Below are 21,554 nucleotides of genomic sequence, written 5' to 3'. Positions count from 1 at the left end.
GCCAAAACGGACCGATATCGAAACAATCGTAAACGAAGCGACACGATGACTAAATATGACATGCGTGTATAAACGAAGACTTACTATGACAAACGTATTTTCGCTTGCCATCTTCTATGCGAAGGGGAACTAAGACTAACTTTTACTAAATTTGAATAGCGATGCATACACGAACGCAAGACTAAGAGTCACTATAGCAAACTATGGATTGCGAATTGATACGAACACGAGCGAGTTACCAGACGAAAAATTTGGTGCCATCTGAGCCTCTCGGACCTGCCACGCACCACGTTACTCATATATAAAGGCCCATCACCATGATTGTGCTTCATTCCTGGCCTAAATTTCAAAAGCACCTCACAGTTTTATATTTCAACTCACATTTTTAAAGATTCTAAAGTGAAATGGAAGATGCAGCCCGCCTGAGAGTCCAGTATTTACTGGCAATGGCTCAGAATGAAGTTGTACTCCAGCAGCTGAACCTACACCAATTTATTAGAGGCCGCTTCAGATGGAGACGAGGCTTCAGACGGCGTCGTATCTGGAGAAGGACATGGCTGAACCCTGCCAGAAGAAGGGCCTTTGGCATCTTTGACCAGCTGTTAGTTGAGCTCCGAAGAGAAGATCCGTCGACTTTCAGGAAATTTCTCTGCATGCCCCCTGAACTCTACGATGAAATCCTGGAGAGGGTCAGAGGAAGAATTTGGAGGCAGCACATCTGGTTCAGGGAGCCGCTGAACGAAGGTCTCAAGTTGGCAGCTACTCTCCGTCATCTTGTGTCTGGCACCATGTACTCTGACATTCAGTATGGTTGGAGAGTACCTGAAAACACCCTATCTGTAGTGGTCAGAGAGGTGTGTCAGGCCATATGTGAAGAGTATGCAGATGAAGTCATGACAGCCCCTTCAACCCCTGATGGATGGCAACAACTTTCTGATGGATTCTACTGGCGTTGGAATTTTCCCCACTGCGTGGCTGCTATTGATGGAAAGCATGTGGCCATCAGAAAGCCTCCTCTCTCTGGCTCGTTATATTACAACTACAAGGGCTTCTTCAGTATCATCCTGCTGGCTATAGTGGACAGTGACTACAAATTTGTCTGGTGCGATGTTGGTGGTAAGTGTGATACATTCTTTTTATATGTATGACATAATATTTTTATTATCGTGTATGTAAGTATAGAATACCTCGCATCGTGCAGAAGAGTTAAACAAATGACAAATATCCACAGACAAAGACAAAACAATGTACTTAAGGGAACAAAAACTACATGACAACAAAAATCTGGTAGGAAACCATGAGGTGAAATCATGTGTTCGTGACGGGTGAGTATGTGGCACCCGTCATGAAGTTCCTTACCTCAAAATAAAGGGTAATCAGTAGCACTTGTCAAAGATGTCCCATGTCATACTAGTAACAGAGACACCGTAATGACGCAGAAGATCTTGATGACGACCGAGGAACTTGCGTAAGTGTTTTTTTTTTTTAGCCTAAAGTCAACAAAACCCTGGGCAAGTAACTTACGTGCCAGCTACATAACGCGGCTGCGAAAGTCTTCATATACTGAATACGCTTTTGAGTACCGAATCAGCTGCGACATAAACACGCCATATGCTGGTGATGATGGTATGTTGCCACATAGGAATGAAATGTTTACAATCAGGAAGTTGCAATCCTCCCTTTTGTCATACAACTTTGTGCTCGGAGTGGCGCATGGGTGATGTTCGAGAAAAATACCCAAATATGAAGTACAGCATATACTTATATTGTTTTGTCTTTCTGACATTTCAGGCTATGGGTCAAGTGGTGATGCTCAGATCTACAACAACTCGGACTTCAAGGAGTTGGTGGAGGATGGATCGATCAACTTTCAAGACCCAGACCCTCTCCCCCATGACAATGTGGACATACCATATTTCCTGGTGGGAGACGATGCCTTCAGCCTGGCCAAGAACATGATGAAACCCTATGATCAGAGGGATCTATCCAGGGAGCAGAGGATCCTGAACTACAGACTGTCCAGGGCTCGTCGTGTCTCTGAGAATGCATTTGGAATTATTAGCAACAGATTCCAGATCTTAGCCTCCAAGATGAACCACTTGCCATTAACAGCCCGAATCATAGTCAAGACTTGCTGTATCCTGCACAACTTGATGAGGATGCATTACCCAGTAATGAATAATGCCCTGATTGAACATGATGAGATACGAGGCAACCTGGTCCCTGGAGCATGGAGGAGAGGCCGCAATCTTCATGACACCGTCATTGTCACGGGCAACAACAATCAGAACAAGGACGGTAAGAAGATCAGGAACCTACTGAAGCACTGGTGCAATTCTGAAGTAGGAAGTGTTCCATGGCAGGGTAGAATGGTCCCCTAGATGTGAAACCAAGTCAAATGCCAGAGACTATGTGGGGAGGGGAAATGGTAAAATAAATTTTTGTTTGTATTTGGAATTGTGTTGTGTTTCAATGTTTATAAGTGTAAACAACTAACACCATACCAATAAAGATTTATATTTTTTTAAATTATTTTTATTGTACTTAAAGGGATATACAATTATGATGTTATAATGTCAATAAACTGCAGGCAAATTTCAAAATAAAAATAAAAATAAATTCATGTAGTTACTGCTCAAGACTTTATTAACTATTTGGAAATTACACAATATTTGCTACTTTTAAACTATTTGGTCTTTAACATTATTTATTCTAATTTAATAAACTATTGGGACTTTACTTTAAAACAAAATTGGGAATTCAAATTATTGTTTGGGAATTAAGACTTTTTGGACTATTAAACCATTTAGACGTTAGACTATTTGGGACTATCAATATGTCTACTTTAAATAAAACCCAATCTTAAAACTATGATTGGAAACAAAGCATGATATTCAAAAATACATTATTATATACAAATGACATCTTGTCATTTAACTTTCAAAATATTAACTTAACGATTCATATTCTAAATTAAAAAGAAAACTGTGCACCGTCTATAATTATAAATTTAAACCATCATCTTTTTATCTGATATATACCGGTACCATTTTACAGAAAAAGTTTGGACAATTTTGAATAGAGATTATAATAAAACATTACTACAATGGCACAAATCACCAGCAAACAACCAATCAATATACACTGGTAAGTATGACATACAAACAGTCATTATGATATAGACAGTCACTTGGATGATGATCTACTATATTCTGTCGCTGAGGCAAATGTCATATTTACCGAGTCAATCAGGGAATTATCATTCACCTGGGATGAGTCCATGTTGATGCCTGATGCCACTAAAGCCCTGGTGACAATATTGCTAGAATCAGGTTCTTTATTAGAGCTACTAGGCCGTGACTGAGACTGCTGGGGTTGAGAATGCAGAGGTTGAGACTGTTGAGGCTGAGGGACATAATGCTGCTGTGGCGGGCCTTTGTATTGCTGTTGTTGCTGATCCTGCTGCATCCTGTTGAAGTACTGATGCATATATCCCCTCCCAGCAGACTCCCAGGGACTAGCTTGAGGTGGATTTGACATCCAGTTGACGGGCTGTGGCTGCCACTCACCATAACCACCACAGGCACCACTACTGGAGTGCTGCTGACTGCATGCCACTGCCACAGGACTGCTGACTTGACTGCATGTCACTGCAATGAGACTTCTTGTGCGTTGGTGATTGCCTCTCATTCTCTTCCTCATCGTCAGTAGAGCTCTGGTACTTGAGCAGAAGAGTCTGTACCTCCCTCTTGAAGGCCTTGTACCGGCCCTTGGACATCGCCTGCATCTCGCCAATGAGGTAGGTACCAAAGTGTCCGATGGGGTCCAGGGCTTTGGCTCTGTTGCTTTGGCGATGGATTCTTGAATGGCAGCCAATGTGGTGGCACTGTTAGCAGCAGCTTGTTGGAGGACTTCCTGGTCTACTTCCTCGGGGTCCTTGTCCTGCTTCTTGGCATTGCCTTTGACCTGCTTCTTGGCAGCCTCCTTTCCCTGCTTCGCAGCCTCTCTCTCTCTGCAGCGGCCAGATCCCCTGCATTGTCATCTATGATCGCCTTCAGCTGAAAAGACATGATAACAAAGGAAACATAAATACTTGAAATGTGACAAATATTTATAAAAAGTATTCATAATATAATAATAAATTTATGTATTTAGGTTTTTTATAATACTTACACTTTTCACAGGATCCTGGTTGGTGGTGGGCCTCTCTCGCAGGTATGCGAACTTAGTGAGGATCCAGTTTTGCTAGTAGGGCAGATCCTCCAGTGCATCACCGGACTTGGTTTTTGTCAGCTTAGTGAAGGTATCCCTCATCCCCTTCCACCAGCCTTCTATGTTAGTCACTAGAATATAAAAATATTATATTAATATATTGATATTAATATATTTTATAATATCATATTGGATTATTCAATGTTTCATTAAAATCGTTTGAAATATTTACCTGAGACCTGGACCGACTGGGACAGTTGCTGTAACAACGACTGGCGGACGTCCCTGTTCTCATAATCCTTATGTCGGAGGTCACACAGCGACCGATGGTCCTTGAAAAACTCCACCATCTCGTCTTCATTTCCCGGATGTATGTCCTTGCGGTAGTTGGACCGCCCACTGCCATCCTTCCGCTTTCTACCACCAGATTTGGGCTCACCATCACCGGCTGTCTTCATGTCACCAGACGTTGCCTGACTAAAAGAGATGAAACGAACATTTATAATAATAATAAATTATTGTAATAATTACAAACGAGTTTTTCAATAATTGTTTTTCAAAATTATGATATTACCTTGCGCTGTTGCCTGGTTGTGGAGTAAGATCTCTATCTTCATCATCACCACTGGCATTACTGGCAGCATCCTCTTGATGTTGTCGTAGAGGCGGCGTTGGAGACCGTGCAGATATATGAGGCTGTGACCGTAACTGTGGTTGCGGACTGGCAGACCGTGACTCTGTGGGACTCTCAGGAGGAGGCGACACTTTAGACTGCCGTTGTGAGCTTTCCACGGAGGTGGGTTTCACTACAGTAGATGCAGTCTTCGGTGCCTTCCCTCTGCCTTTTCCCTTTCCCCTTCCTTCGTCTCTTGCAGGCATATTGCGATGCTTGTATTGCGATCTATCTGGCAGAAATGAAATTTGAACGCAACTGGTCGCCTTTTTATATTCCCACACACACACAAATGTCCGATAACGCCCGATCTATTCGTTCGTCTTCGTTTTCAATCGCACGTCATATCAAACCATCGCTTTTTTTCCGTTCGTCTTATCGGGCCATATCAACTCTTCGCTCGCCTTCGGCTACAATTTACTCTAAGAAGTGAACCGAAAAATCGTGATCCTTCGCAAGTCATATTTATCCTTCACTTACCGTTCGTTGATCATATTTGACAATAGTTTATAATCGGATGATTTGAAGGCAATTTTATTTGAATTCGTCGAATTCGCGCGCATTTTTTCCATTTTCCCCATTCGTTCCCCTTCGTCTCCCTAAATTCGCACAAGTGTGAGGCGGCCTTAAGGTCAGGATTTTGCGAATTTTATGGTCGTTATCACGATCTAGTTTGCCAATACAACCTATCATTGGGCCAAATGCTGTCTGTCATGTTTCATATCTCTGCACACTGATTTTGACTCCGGATTGCTAAGTTTACCAGATTAAGATATATGGCTTGCAGTGGGTGTGACCGGTCGACAAAAGATGCTTACTCCTCTTAGGTACCTGATCCCACCTCTGGTATATCTAAGGGTCTGTGTTTACCAAACTCTCTACTGCGTATGCTACATAGGAATTATGAAATTGACCACTTTTCGTTATCTTCACCTTTTCATCTATTAATAGTGTGCATTTCATTCATTTGTCGAATCAGTGATTTCCATTGAACTCGAAATAAAAGACACGATAGAGTCTTCATAGTTGGACACTGCATTGAACATGGATGTTAACGGCAAAGTAACAACTCATCTTTTTGACAGACTTCAGTTTCTCCATCGTTTATGCAGCAATATTTCATTATCACCTGCATATGGTGTTTCTGTCTCTCCATTCATTCGATACGCAAAAGTATGTTCTGCATATGACCAGTTTTTATACACCCGTCTTAAGACGGTATGGTATGGCGTTCATGTCCGTCCGTCTGTCCGTCTGTTAGCCTTTTCGTGTCCGACCCGTAACTTAAATACTACAAGGCCTAGAATCATCAAACTTTGTCTATAGATACATCTTGGGTAGAAGGTGTGTCTCACATTAAAACCAGGTCACTGTGACTTTTCATTAAGAAGATATCCGTCTGTCCGTCCGTCTGTTAGCTTTTTCGTGTCCGACCCGTAACTTAAATACTACAAGGCCTAGAATCATCAAACTTTGTCTGTAGATACATCTTGGGTAGAAGGTGTGTCGCACATTAAAACCAGGTCACTGTGACTTTTCATTAAGAAGATATCCGTCTGTCCGTCCGTCTGTTAGCTTTTTCGTGTCCGACCCGTAACTTAAATACTACAAGGCCTAGAATCATCAAACTTTGTCTGTAGATACATCTTGGGTAGAAGGTGTGTCGCACATTAAAACCAGGTCACTGTGACTTTTCATTAAGAAGATATGGCCATATATGGCAAAAACTTGTCCGGCTCATAACTTGAAAACTATTAGACCTAGAATCACCAAAATTGGTCAACTAATGCATCTTAGGTAGAAAGTGTGTCGCATCCTAATTTAAGGTCACTGTGACATTTAATTAAGGTGATATTAAAAAAATGTTTTAATGGGTACAATCTATACTGTTAACAATATGTGACGGGCGTATCATGTGCCGTGGCGGTGCACTTTATTATAATAGAGGTAAGTTATTGATAAATTAGTTTATATTGCAGGGGTTTTAACAGTCTCGTTTTAAGTTTCGCAAATTCTACCATGGTCGTTATAATGATCTTATTTGAAAATAGAACATGTCATTAGGCCGAATGCTGTCTGACGTGTTTCATACCAATTGTTAGGCCGTTCTGTACACACTGATTTGATTACAGATTGTTAGTCCGTCCGTTCTTGGGACACTTATTTTGACTGCAGATTGTTCCGTTTACGTGATCCCGATCTAGGACTCGCGGTGGGTGTGACCTGTTAAGTGGATGCTTAATCCTCCTTGGCACCTGATCCCACCGCTGGTGTGTCCAGTGGTCTGTGTTTGTCTGATCCCACCTCTGGTGTATCCACGGATCCGTGTTTGTCTGATCCCACCTCTGGTGTGTCCAGGGATCCTTGTGTATCCTACTTTTGATTGTGTATTCTTTATAGGAGTTTATGAGATTAATCACTATTCGTTATCTTCAATTTTTCATTAACATATCAAATCGATATATCCCATCAAACTCGGAATAATACCATTAGGTAATATTTCAATGTTTTACTAGACATAGACGTTAACGGCAAACAAAACATTCGACTTTATGACAAACGGAATGACGTTACTTCCCCTCGTCAGATTCCGATATTTATGTAGCGATATTCCATTATCACCTGTATTGGTGTTAATGTTTCGCTATTGATTCGATAGACGAGAGCATTTTCTGCATGTGTTGCTATAACATATCACATGTATGAACAAGTGAAGATAATGAACAGTGAGCAATCCCCTAAATCCGATAAAGAATATACAATTAAGAGCAACTAAGCAATTAAGGCAAACATGGACCACTGGACATACTAGCGGTGTGATCAATTGCATAGGAGAAGTAAGCTGACCGGTCATACTCGCCGTGAGCCCTATATCTTGATCATATAAATGGAGTAATCCGCAGTCAAAATCAGTATGTAAAGAACGTTGAAACACGTCATACAAAATTCAACCCAGTGATAGCTTGTACATGTATTTACAAATCAAATAAATTGTGATCTTTCGGTTTGAGTACTTCTTATGACGTTTTCAATTCAAACACTCCTTTACAAACAGAACTACGTGTAACCCCCCCCCCCAAACATTGTTAGGTGTAGACCATTATGCACGACAGTTCATAAACCATATTTGGAATTATCTTATATCATATGAATTCTTTTATATCTATTGTGTTTTTTAACAACTTTTTAATTTATATTCTTGAATTTTATTACATGTTTTTGTTGTAAATGGTTTACAGGGTGCGTGCACAAGATATGCGAATGATCAAATTCTAAACAGAACCAGACTACTGACACACAAGTTGATGTTTGAATTGTGTCGTTAGAATTTCGAAAATTATATGATTGTTATAATTATCTTATTTACGAAAGGCGAAGATAACGAACAGTGATCAATCTCAGAACTCCTCTAAGCAATACAAAATAGAAAGTAGGACAAACACGGACCCCTGGACACCAGAGGTGGGATCAGGTGCCTAGGAGGAGTAAGCATCCCCTGTCGACTGGTCACACCCGCCGTGAGTCCTATATCTTGATTAGGTTAAAGGGAGTTATCCGTAGTCAAAATCAGTGTGCCAAGAACGACCTAGCAATCGGCATGAAACACGTCAGACAACATTTGACCCAATGATAGGTTGTATTGGCAAACTAGATCGTTATAACAACCATAGAATTTGCGAAATGAGATTGTTGGAACCCCTGCACCATCAACTTGTTTTGTCAGTGGCTGCTTCGATTTAGAAACTGACCATACGCAGAACCAGCTCTTGCGTATCGAATCAGTTGAGAGATGTAAACATCATATGCAGGTGATAATGGGATATTGCTACATAAATATGGGAAATTGACGATGGAGAAGTTGAAATCATCCCATTTGTCATAAAGTTGAGCTGTTATTTTGCCGTTAATATCTACTTTCAATAAAATATCGAAGTATGAAGTAGAAGTGGACGACTCTCTGGTGTCTTTTATTTCGAGTTCACTGGAATATATTGAATCGACACATGAATGAAAATTATGTTAATTGATAATAAATCGTCGATATATCCAAATGTCGAATTGAAGGCCACAGCAAGAGATTTCTTCTTCTCACGTAGAAGTTTGTGAATAAATTCTGCATCATAGGAATATAAAAACAGGTCACCTCACAAAGGAACACAATTCGTGTCCATGCGGATTCCAACAGACTGTTGGAAGACCTGAACACCAAAGACCACGAAGATATTGTCAATGAGGAACTCGAACATATTTTTCATTTCAACTTCAGAGTACTTTTGAGTGGAATCAGAGTGGCGTTTAACAAAGTAATTATTTGGATGGCTGATCTATATATAGAATATGTCGTTTGAGTCTAATACCGTCTTGTTTTATACCAACTGTTAGACTGTTATTTACACACCGATTTTGACTAATATTGTTAAACTGTTATTTACATTCTGATTTTGACTAATATTGTTAGACTGATCTTTACATTCTGATTTTGACTAATATTGTTAGATTGATCTTTACATTCCGATTTTGACTAATATTGTTAGATTGATCTTTACCTACTGGTTTTGACTAAGACTTATTCTGATACCTATCACGATAGATGAACATGACTGGTCAACAGAAAAGACCGCAGTAAATATATCTAAGTGTGTCATGAAAATAGCATGGCGACTGGGGTGTCCTGATGTTGACGTGTGCAGTTCGCAGTTAAAACTATCAACATGCATTAATTCATTGAAGTGCACCATCGATATATATGATTGTTTAATCTATACCAAAGCTGCAGTCATTGAAGAAGGTTGACATGTACATGCTATCATTGTAAAGCTGCAGTTAATGCGATCTGTTTATGCAAATGCGATCAATAATGAACACTTGTCAATTAATTATGTACTCAAAGACAAAATCCTAGATTATGAAGCAGAATTGTTGCCACCGGTATCTCGATCCTATTACTCAAATGTAATTTAGTAATTTTAAGTGTTTATTTATGTAAAACCAGGATTAGTGTCAGAGCGGATTGGTTAAGATCTAACAAGTCTATCTGTAGTAAGTGTGAGACCTTCACGTTTTTTGGCGATGATTTCCTAAACCGGAAGTTTGTCACCCCACGTATTGATAAAACGATATAAACTGAAATTGTAACCCGAAAACCGTAGTTTAGCCACTTTTATGAAGTATATGATAAAAAGCAAGGATTGTACCTTTGGCATCTGATAGTTTGTAAGAAAAGAAGGGGTTCACCCTTTCTCTTGGAGTTGATTAATGCCATTAAAGTGGATCAGATTGAAATATATATGACAAAAAACAGTAGGAAGTTTTTCCATCTAATCTGTCATTATTGACTCTTATTCAAATAGGCATGCTGTCTTTGCATTATCAATAATTCAATGAAATACGCACACGTGCGTCCATGTGTGTGTAAGAATGGGGTGGGGTTTTTTCCCCGCTAAATATGGTGCATCTGTAACATTGGGATTGATATAAAAACATGTTTTAAAGCTCATACACTTGCAATGAAAACCCATAAAACATCTGAAACGCAATTATCTTGCGCATCATTCATATATTGTGAAAATAAAAGAAATCTGATTGTTTTTCACGAAACAAATAAAACAAAAGACGGACATTTTAGTGATATGTCGTCGAATGTTTAAGAAAATCAGAAGTTTATATAATCAAATGTGACAGATTATAGAATTTTCTGATTTTGTATATCATCAATATCGTATTGTCTTCAACTTCGTAATGGATATTTTTGAAGATCACAGCTTACAAACAACAATCGTTTTACTATTCATGCTTTCATATTCATTCAATGCCGCTTAAGTTTTTTGGAGGGGGGTTACATAATTATTATTGATTAAGCTATATCTATTACCCCCATTTTCGTAACATATTTTAGTTTCGGATTGTATTATATATATCTATAGATATTGAAAATGTATAATACAGTGGCGTTTTTTTGTCAATGTAAATGAGTTTATATCTACATATTGTATACCAAATTATCTATTATGAAATTCCAAGTAACAGTAAGTTGGTTGTACAGGGGCGGATCCAGGAATTTTTTAAGGGGGCGGGGGCGTGTGGCTCCGCGTTATCTTTACCCTTTTAAGCAAATTTTCTGAAGTAAGGGGGATCTAGCCCCGGACCATCCTTCCTCTGGATCCTTAACTGTTGTAAATGCATTCGCTTAAATTGAATGAAAAAGAGCGAAGGGCTCGCACAGTCCAGGTTAAGAAAGTAATCACTTACGTTCTTGAATTCAAATGGTGAAATATTTCACAATACAAGTCAAAACTGTGTAAAATCTAATTGTGATGTGACAAAACAAGTGACACGATATTCTGATGTCGTTAGTATCAGGTTTTTATATTTTGTTGGGTTTTTTTTAGGAATAAAGGATGTACAAGAAAACACCGCAAAAAATATTTCTTTGAAAACGCCAGAAAAAACAACAAAACAAAACAAAACCATACACACACACGACGTCAGCGTGCAATGACTAAATTCTGGGTTGATCGGGACAAGCTGGAAAAACCCAAAAAATTAAAGAAATGAAAATGACGGAAGTAACATGGAATAATCGGAATATATCCAAATTGTTGATTTAAAAGTGGCATCAACTTATTTTGTTGTATGATGAATGCCAGATCCATATCTTATACCTCTGTTATGTAATGAAAATACGAAATGACGTCACTATGAAACACGAGTACTTTACAGTGAGAGAGCTGCATCTATCTGTAATGATATGAAATCTTCGGTTGTCAACATCTACACCGATGACAGTGATTAGTGTTCTATTCTGAATCATGGTTAAGGAGATGTGATAGGTTAGTTCTGTACGCAGGTGACTACATTGAAAAATAAAGGATGTTAAAAAATGTCAATAAACAAGCGAATATAACGAGCAGTGATCAATCTCATAAATTCAAAAAAAAAAACAATATTAAGAGGAGGGCAAACACGGATCCCTGGACACACCAGAGGTGGGGTCAGATACCTAGGGGGAGTAAGCATCCTCTGTTGATCGGTCACAAAATCTTGTTTGACTTAGTGCTGGTCCCTTATGCAGTTTTATAGCCCTTTGTCCGGATTATTTTTAACTTCCTCACGGTTAAGGATCGGTACACATTCCTAGTTCATAGATATGTTTTCCTTAATGTCGCACAAGTTTCAATTCAGGTCAATTACATTATGAATATTCGAAAATCAGCGTTCTAGTTCTGTTATCAAGAGAAGTCAATATTTTTTCCATTATATTTGCATTAAGGGATTTTGTTGACCAAAACATATTATTCCCGGAATTCAATTTCTTTCTTTGCACTCTTGAACTTTTGATATAGGAAGTTATTATTTATTTTATTATTTTATTATTATTATCAGTTTTGCTATTACTGATCATAATTTATCCTCAAGAATTCTATTGTATTTACTAACATTAATACCGTTGAAAATAGTATACTTAATCTAAGCGCCTTCACCCAAATGAGACAGCCCTGGAGCATCTAACTAACGACAAGTTTCAGCGCCGCGCCTGAACTGATGCATGCGGGAAGACACTCTTCTCCAACCTTCTTCCAAATAAACACACGATTGTTTAGGCCTAAAAGCATTTCCTGGAAACAATGTGAACATTCCACGTAGGTTATCTCTTTATTAGTATACGTATATGTATATGACGTAGTTATATTATGATATGTATTTCAATGATAGTGTCTCATAAGTCAATATGGCTGGATATCATTGCTATTTAAAATATTGAAACATTGTTTTATATATATATATATGAATTGTACGTTGGTATTGTATTGGTATGCGACACTTTAGTAAAATATTTCTGATTCTGATGAACTCATCTAGATCTTTTTTCTTTTTACCAAAATCATCCCCATGCCCTTTGAAATATTGTTTAACAAATTACCACAATCGTCATCATAAAGAAAAAATAGCATACGCCCACGAACATTTTGAATAGCTCTCGTATAACGTAGTTTTCGTAGATGGCATACAATTTCTGATCACGTATAATATACAGATCTTATTTCACGTATAATGTGCAATTTTAGTAGATGTACAATTTAGGAAATGTATGAAATACAGTTTTAAATAATGATAACATGTCAGTTTTGATAGATAAAAAATATGCACATTTCAGTAGACGAATAATTTACACTTCAGTAGATACGTGACAGTATGCGCTTACTGATTGTATAACGGTCAGTTTTAGGGAGATGGTCAACTATTAGAAAAATATCTATATCGCATTATTTCTTGTACGAGGTCCATGTAATGAAAAACTCCAAACGTGATCATATACATGCACGTAGATTTATTACAGTATTATTTCTGCATTTAACAGGAAATACATATATATATGTTGATACAGCTATTTTACAATGTATCTGCAATGTAATCAAAATATGAATACAACGACAAGCTAACAACTCAACTTTATGACAAACAGAATGACTTCTGCTTCTCCATCTTCATCTTCCTATCTTTATGTAACATTATTCCATTATCATCTGAATATGGTGATTATGGCTCTCAACTAATTATATACACAAGAGCATGCTCTGTGTATAATCAAATGTCACACGGAGGCAGGAGAGTGACAAACAAGTTGATGTTACCAGGGTTTCAACAGTATTGTTACACGGCAAAGTTTGCAAATTCTGTGGTCGTTATCGTGATCTTATTTGTAAAATGACTTTGTAAATAGGTCGGGTGCTTTCGGATGCTGTCAATAGGGGGTGCTTCCTCCTCTGGTGTGTCCAGGAATCCGTGTTTGCCCTCCTTCCAAATCTTTATTCTTTATGGGGTTTATGAAATTAATCACTGTTCGTTTTAATTGTTTATAGAACATTAACATTTTCGTTATTATTATTTATCATTATCATATAACACGTTATAGCAGACGACTTATTGGGTATTACCATTGTTTTATGGAGACAATACATTATCTCTCTCACAATTTATTAGATATTTACAATTTTTATATAGTTCATTATACAGTCATTATGCATACCTCTTTTCCATATTTTATCCCCTATCAACCGAGAAGACATTAATTTGATATTGGTCGAGAGTCGATGCTGAATATGGCATGCAAAATTGTTTGTATTACTGTTTTAATTACATGCTTAGTAATAAAAGATGAAATAAAAGTACTGTAATATATACAAATCTAATGTACTTGAATACCAATGTATGTACAATTATGTTTACATGTCAGAGTGTTTCTTGACTTTTTACTGCATGTTCAGTGCATTATTTTACATCACAGCTTTTAAAGGTCTAACATGCTGTATAAAATGTGAAGATAACGAACAGTGATCAATCTCATAACTCCTTTGAGGAATACTAAATAGAAAGTGGGCAAACACAGACCCCTGGATATTCCAGATGTGGGATCAGGTGCCTAGGAGGAGTAACGGTGAAACGGATTCGTGACGCATGGCTTCTTCCATACCGACTTCTCTAAGGGTGTTTGGTCTTCTCCGCTCCACACAAGCTATTGGCCAATATGTACCGGGAGTCGGTAGAAGAGGAAGGACGATCTGCATTGAATTTGAAAACACCAAATAACGATTTGAAATTGTTCCCCTTCTCAATCAAAGTGTATTTATTCCTGAAGGCGATTGAAGCATCTCATACATTCGTATTTTAGAGTAGGGTTATGATCGGCGTCCCATTGTGGAACATGCTACAACTATTGTGCAACTCATCATTACTTAGAATTTCGATCTTTTTTCAATGGTTAGAAATAATCAGGCAGACAAAAAAGACAAATACAAACATCGCTTACAGAGTCATTTTCTCACTAGATGGCGCGTTCCGCAAGATTCACGTTCACCTCTGTCAACGTTTGGAATCACGTGACAATTTAATCACATGATATAAACAATCATTCTCCTTTTCTTTTGGCAAAATGTGACAAATCGGGCTCTTTTCATAACTCACTGCATAACCCACTGTCATTTTCACTATTCAACTGTTTGAGTTTTTTGGTTTTTTTTTAAAGTTTTGTTGTATTTTTGATAACCACCTTTACTTTCGATTCCATGTTTACATCATTTCCACCACGTGAATGTCCTACATTCATACGCGTAATGACGAAGTAGTTCTAAATTCAGCATCATAAAACAGCGATTTGAAACAATTCAACATAAACATCAATTTAATTGACCCAAAACTATGTCATAGCATGACCAAATATTTAGTGCAAGACTCAAATGATGCATATGAGAAACTTTTACACGATTTCTGCAAAACGCCGTTGACAGAGATGTAGCAAGTGCCTGCAGCGCACGGAACTCTGGGTAGAGAATGTTACAGCGTGTGCTGTTACTGATGGAAATCTAGGATTTTTAGTGATAAGCTATGGGTATTTCTACTTCAGTTGACAAATGTTTTTGTTTCTGTACAATCTCACCCTCGCGCAATATTTTATTCGTTCTCTCTTCCATTTACTAATCATCGTACTCCAGGTCTCCACCGTAGCCTAGCGACTTATATCCTCCATGGTGCTGTATCGGAAACATTCTGTAAGCTGATGGTGGTATAATTCCTCCACGGTTAACATACAAAGAATTCCCAAACGTATATGGAAAGCCTGCGTATGGTCTGAAGACTGGAAACCCGCTTCCCCAAGGATAAGTTGGAGAGATTGATGGACCAAACCCTCCTCCGAATCCGCACCCTCCGGCACAGAATCTTTGACAACCACAGGGGCCCTGGGTTTGCTGGCATAAAGAACACAGCGGGCTGCCTCCGCCGATACGTGATATCACTGAAGTAAATACAAATACATTACATTGTTTGGATTCTTTTATAGAATAGTAGATCCAAAGGCGGATCTAGAAAATATAAAGGGAGGGTGTTGTACTTTAGGTAACACTTTAAGCACAGATGTCTGAATTTTAATCTATAGATAAATATGAATGGAGTGGGGGGGGGGGGGGGGGGGGGCTCTATCAATTAATAAATATGCAAACAGCAAGTGTGCAACAACAATTTGATCTCCTCATCGATTCGGGTCCGATTTTATTATTAAATTCGCCGAGACAAACCTATTAACCGGCACAGTTAAGCTAAAAAAAAAAAAGATTTTCCTTATCATCCATCGCTTCAGAAGTCTAAAGTCCCTCCCAACAACGAACATGCTTTAACCATATTTTGAACATTCCCTCGAAAGCCTGACCCGTCATGCCGTGACGTCACAAAATCACATCTCCGCACCAAAAAAACTTACTCTACCAGATTAATCAAATTTGCAAAAATTTGGATATGATTAATGACATATGTTATGTATTACAGCGTGACCGTGTTTGAGGGCGAAACAAAAAGTATTGACATTAGTATTTATACCCATAACAGGATAAAAAAAAAAATACTGTGTTACCTATAGGGAGAGCTCCACTCTCATGGCCCTTTAATATTGAGATGGAAAAAAATTAAGAAATTTTATTTGCGTGTTGTTTGTTTTGATTCTGAATTAATAAATGCATGCATTAAACTGAATAACTCTTGTGCACTTTTGGTTTTCTTTTGACGACTTAAATGTATTATCTCGTCCACACGACATAATATCTCATGCGCACGAGATAATAAGTCGTTCACAAAATATATTATGTCGTACACACGAGATAATAAATCGTGCGTAAGAGATATTATGTCATGCTTACGAGATAATAAGCCATGCGCACGACATAATTTTCATTTAAAAAAAATATCGCGTGTCCTAAGTATACCCCCGTAATAAAGTAATCTGGAAAAAAATAAAACCCTGCTAGATTCGAACGCACGGGCTACATATCATTAGTTGACACGTAAACCAACTCAGCTACCAAGCTAGATGGTTCAATTTAAAAGTAATATACATGTGCAGATATTTATAATTTCATTCAAGTTTTAAAAGGAACTCAGCCATTAATATGCATTATACTTAAAAGGCTTTGGTCCACACTTTGAAGAAATCAAATTACCGTTTCTTCTGAAAGGAAATTCAGAACATGTTTCTTGCTGATGGTCGCTATTGGATAATTCTGGTCTTGAGAATTTTCGAGAAACGCACTTGTGTTTTAAAGGGGATAATAACCGAAAAATCTAATTATGGATAAGGATTAAATAGAGTTGAAAAGAAATTTTTGAGTTATAATGGGTAAGGAAGACGTCGATTCGATGTTTTCAGGATACACACGAAAAATCAATATAGAAAATTAATCTCCATCTCACCGCCATGATTAACCAGTACTGGAGTTTCTCCGTATTGTTGCAGATATGACGCAGTTACCAATGGCTTCATTTAAAACGGGATAACTTACTGGTAAATATTTTCATAACTGAAAACTATAGAGTGTATAATAAAGTTGTGGTGTTGGAATTTTCCAATATTGTTTAACTGAGCAAATAGTTTTTTTTTTATTCTAGTGTAAAATCACTAATTATAATTATATGCGGGTGTTTTATAGGTAGTCGGGTTCGAATATCATTTGTATTGGTCACGTGGTGAAGGCATATAAATAGGCGAACATGTGTTTGTGCGGCATTCTAAGCACGCTCGCTAGCTCTACGTACAGGTAAATTTTATACACTACAAAAACTCTATGGCTGAAAGTGACCATTGCATGGAAACTCCGGGAGAAGAATTTGGTTTATATAATGAAGAGGCCGTTTCTTTATTCAGTTCTTCACTGAACAAAGCTTTAGAAAGGCAGAGCAATGTTATTGTGAGCACTATAACGGGCCTTACAGAAAAGTTGACAAAAAGCAACGCGGGGAAAAACGTGCCGCACGTGGAGGAACCAACAGTTTCAGTTAACGGGTCACCAGGATTCGAATTCAAACACGAGGGACACAAGATTCAGTTTAACTTTAATCAAGCAAGATATTCCAAGTTGTCAGAGCTAAGAAAGTTGATTCAGGAGTGTGATTTTCAGAAAGCAGCAGACATCGTAAAAGAGGAACAAGCAGCAATACTTCAAAGAAACAAGATTTTAAAGATTGCAGACCGGCACGGATGGGATACCGTGAAGGAATACCTTGACGACCCCTTAGCGGAGATGATCAACAAGGTTCCATGAACCACATGGCATATCTTGCATGGCACCATGTGCATAATGAATTCTAGAGCAGTATTTTGAGCACCATGTGCATATACCTTATGAGCTACATATGAAATTGTAAACAAAGCACCATGTGCGTTTTCTTGTGTATACTAAGAGAATTTTGAATTGAAACGAAGTGGGATTTTGTGAGCTAAATATGAATTAGAGATAAGGCACCATGTGCGTTTTCAGAAAATCAAATGTAATTGAATGGGGCATGCATGAACTATATCTTAAGTCTCAAGGTGGAAAGTCGTGGGACAACTTTGCAGTAAGGTATCTGGATTAGTATGCCGGAGGTACCAGGTTCAAATCTCATGATGGATTGGATTTTTAAACCAAAATGGAAATCTTCAATGTTTTGGCCTCTGATTTGGAATGCAAAGCAAAACAATTTTCATTATATTTGTAAAAGGATTTATTGAGTATAATAATCCAAAAAATTTTTTCAAAGCTGGATCAGATATAAACAGTATTTTTGCGGCATATAAGTTTGCTAGTAATGTTCTAGTGCTGAGAGTTGATTTTAGATAGATCATATGGATGATCAACAAGGTTCCATGAACCACATGGCATATCTTGCATGGCACCATGTGCATAATGAATTCTAGAGCAGTATTTTGAGCACCATGTGCATATACCTTATGAGCTACATATGAAATTGTAAACAAAGCACCATGTGCGTTTTCTTGTGTATACTAAGAGAATTTTGAATTGAAACGAAGTGGGATTTTGTGAGCTAAATATGAATTAGAGATAAGGCACCATGTGCGTTTTCAGAAAATCAAATGTAATTGAATGGGGCATGCATGAACTATATCTTAAGTCTCAAGGTGGAAAGTTGTGGGACAACTTTGCATTGATAAAATCTGTCTTTTTTATAGGTACACAATAACATTCTGTCGGAAATCCAGGAAATGAAAAAAGACAGCAGGTTTGCATCGGCAGCATCACACATTCATTACATTCTACGGAAAGGAAAGAGCGACAACTCTAATAGAAAATACGACACTTATTTCCAAAAATTTAAAGGCTGGTGTTTGGCTCACGATGTTTCCTATTTACCCGCAGCAGTGAGTACTGTGGCAGTATTTCTAAGCGGTCTTGTACAGCAATCGGTTTCCGAATCTGTGTTATCAACATATTTCTACAGTATCAAGTGGTATCATGATTGCAATATGTGCTCTAACCCGTGTGATCAAAAAATTCTCCATATGCTCATGGAAGGAGGAAATTCATGGTCGATGGAAATCGGATTTTTCAAGGGACAACTACATTAAAGATTGTGTGCAAAAGCAACTTCATGTTACCAAAAATTTGAACATATGAAAGGTTTATATATTGTTCACTTTTGTTTATATAATTAATAACAAATGTGTTACTTCCGCCATTAGATTTTTCTCTCTTTGTTTTTCTAAGTGCTAGCGAGCTGCCATCCTACTTATACTATATAGTTTCTTGTTTTTTGGTAATTAGCATTTAATTAATTTATATTCGGACGAACAAAGTGAGGGAGAATATAATTATAATTATATGCGGGTGTTTTATAGGTAGTCGGGTTCGAATATCATTTGTATTGGTCACGTGGTGAAGGCATATAAATAGGCGAACATGTGTTTGTGCGGCATTCTAAGCACGCTCGCTAGCTCTACGTACAGGTAAATTTTACAATATTTATATGGCGGATAGTAACCATTTATCAGATGACATTAATCTGTGTATATATTGATGTGTATTAACATGAGTAGTTTTGTTTGCGATATATTTCTTAAGGACATTACGAGTGATGAATAAAGTGCTAGCGAGCTGCCATCCTACTTATACTATATAGTTTCTTGTTTTTTGGTAATTAGCATTTAATTAATTTATATTCGGACGAACAAAGTGAGGGAGAATATAAGAGAAAAAAATCCTAAAACCACTGCGAGATTAGAACTGGAAATCTACAGATCGCCAGTCTTAGAGAGAGAAAAATCATACAAGTGGTGCATTTTGGGATATTTTTTATCTTATATTTTTTAAGGTAGCTCATTACAACAAGACTGGTATTTTTATGACACTTCGCCACAAGAAGGCAGTTTAAAAGTTTTGTGAAATTAGGACCCGCAGAGTTAAAATCCGCCAGTCTTTTGTTTATATTCATTGAAATAAAATTTTGAAAATAATATGTTTTTATCCAAAATTGCATATTTTCTGCCTTTCTGACATATGGACTTATTACATATAATCATTTCTTTCATAATCAAATGATTTCGTGCTGATGTATGAGAAACTGTTTCAAAGTGTAACGAGCCACCTTAAAGAAATGTGACGAAGTGCTACTCCTCCTTAATTTGCTTGCAACATATCTGATACCAGATTGATATGTCATGATCACACACTGTAAAACATTTTCATGTAACATTATACGTGAAAAAATCCAAATTAAACGTAAAACAAACAACAACAAAAATGCATTTTTATACCGACCACTCCGACATCAAACAGGCATCCCGCCAGCCGACCTGAAACTCACCTTGGTTATTATGGGGCCTTGGTATCATTGGCGATAGATAGGTAGGGTGTGCCCTCCACCCACGCCAGGGGTAGGATACTCCTTGAACGACAGCAATCAGCATAAACAGGAGGATATACCTTGTCATCATCCTGATAAAGTCTTCATAAAGAAACCCTATACTATACTGATAACTTCTCTTCAAACTTCTTCGTGTTTATATCTTAAATATGACAGGACTCATTAGTCATTTTGGCATCTGTGCAATTCATTTTTGTAATTAAATCAAATTTAATGTGAACATGATCGGAACAGATATAAAGACAAGTCTGAGAACAGCTTTTGATAGCAACACAGCACGTTGCTGGCAGGACAGGCCAGCGATTCGTCCTGAGCTCTTTGAACCGATCGGAACATGTGCATCGCCTGTTCGCGGAAGGCCTAGTCGTCTGCGTTGTAGGGAAATACTTACCAGGTTATGTAGTAAACTCTTGTGTAATTTCCTTGTCGAACATTCTCTGATCTTTTTTAATTGCCACAATCAATCAAATTACAAAAAAAAATTCTAAGTAACGATTTACATTGCATTTGCAATTAATTCGATACTGAAGAAATCGGCAGATTCAAATACGATTTCAGAATGTGCAGTGAATTACAATGAGTGAATATATAATGGTCTATTGTATTCTTTCTGGACTCGAAATGTGTACACTAAGCTGCAACAAATGTATTTTTAGATTGTTAGACTGTTCTTGGCACACTGATTTTGACTATGTATTACTCCGTTTACCTGATCAAGATATAGGGCTCACGGCGGGTGTGACTGGTCGACAGGGGATGCTTACTCCTCCTAGGGACCTGATCCCACCTCTGATATATCCAGGGGTCTGTGTTTGCCCAACCCTCTATTTTGAATTGCTTATAGGAGATATGAGATTGATCACTGTTCGTTATCTTGACCTTTTCATGCTATGCATTATTGGTATATCAGAAAGCTGTAAAATGATTTCAGATACGGGTCACTTAATGGGTATTTACAGATATGGGTCATGTGATGGATGTTTAC

At 37.8% G+C, this 21,554-nt stretch overlaps 1 protein-coding gene across 1 annotated transcript; it reads right to left on the bottom strand.

Moving 5' to 3' along the window:
• Positions 1 to 14,421: 14,421 nt before the first annotated feature.
• LOC125680995 (uncharacterized) lies at positions 14,422 to 20,681 on the bottom strand. Its single transcript, XM_048920870.2, has 2 exons — positions 20,510 to 20,681; positions 14,422 to 15,677 (listed from the first exon to the last, which is right to left on the bottom strand). The coding sequence occupies exons 1-2, from the start codon at positions 20,637 to 20,639 to the stop codon at positions 15,358 to 15,360; spliced, it is 450 nt and encodes a 149-aa protein (XP_048776827.1). The 5' UTR covers positions 20,640 to 20,681; the 3' UTR covers positions 14,422 to 15,357.
• Positions 20,682 to 21,554: the final 873 nt, after the last annotated feature.

The sequence above is a fragment of the Ostrea edulis genome, chromosome 2, assembly GCF_947568905.1.
Source record: "Ostrea edulis chromosome 2, xbOstEdul1.1, whole genome shotgun sequence".
NCBI lineage: Eukaryota > Metazoa > Mollusca > Bivalvia > Ostreida > Ostreidae > Ostrea > Ostrea edulis.
This window is presented reverse-complemented; position numbering and strand designations above follow the sequence as displayed.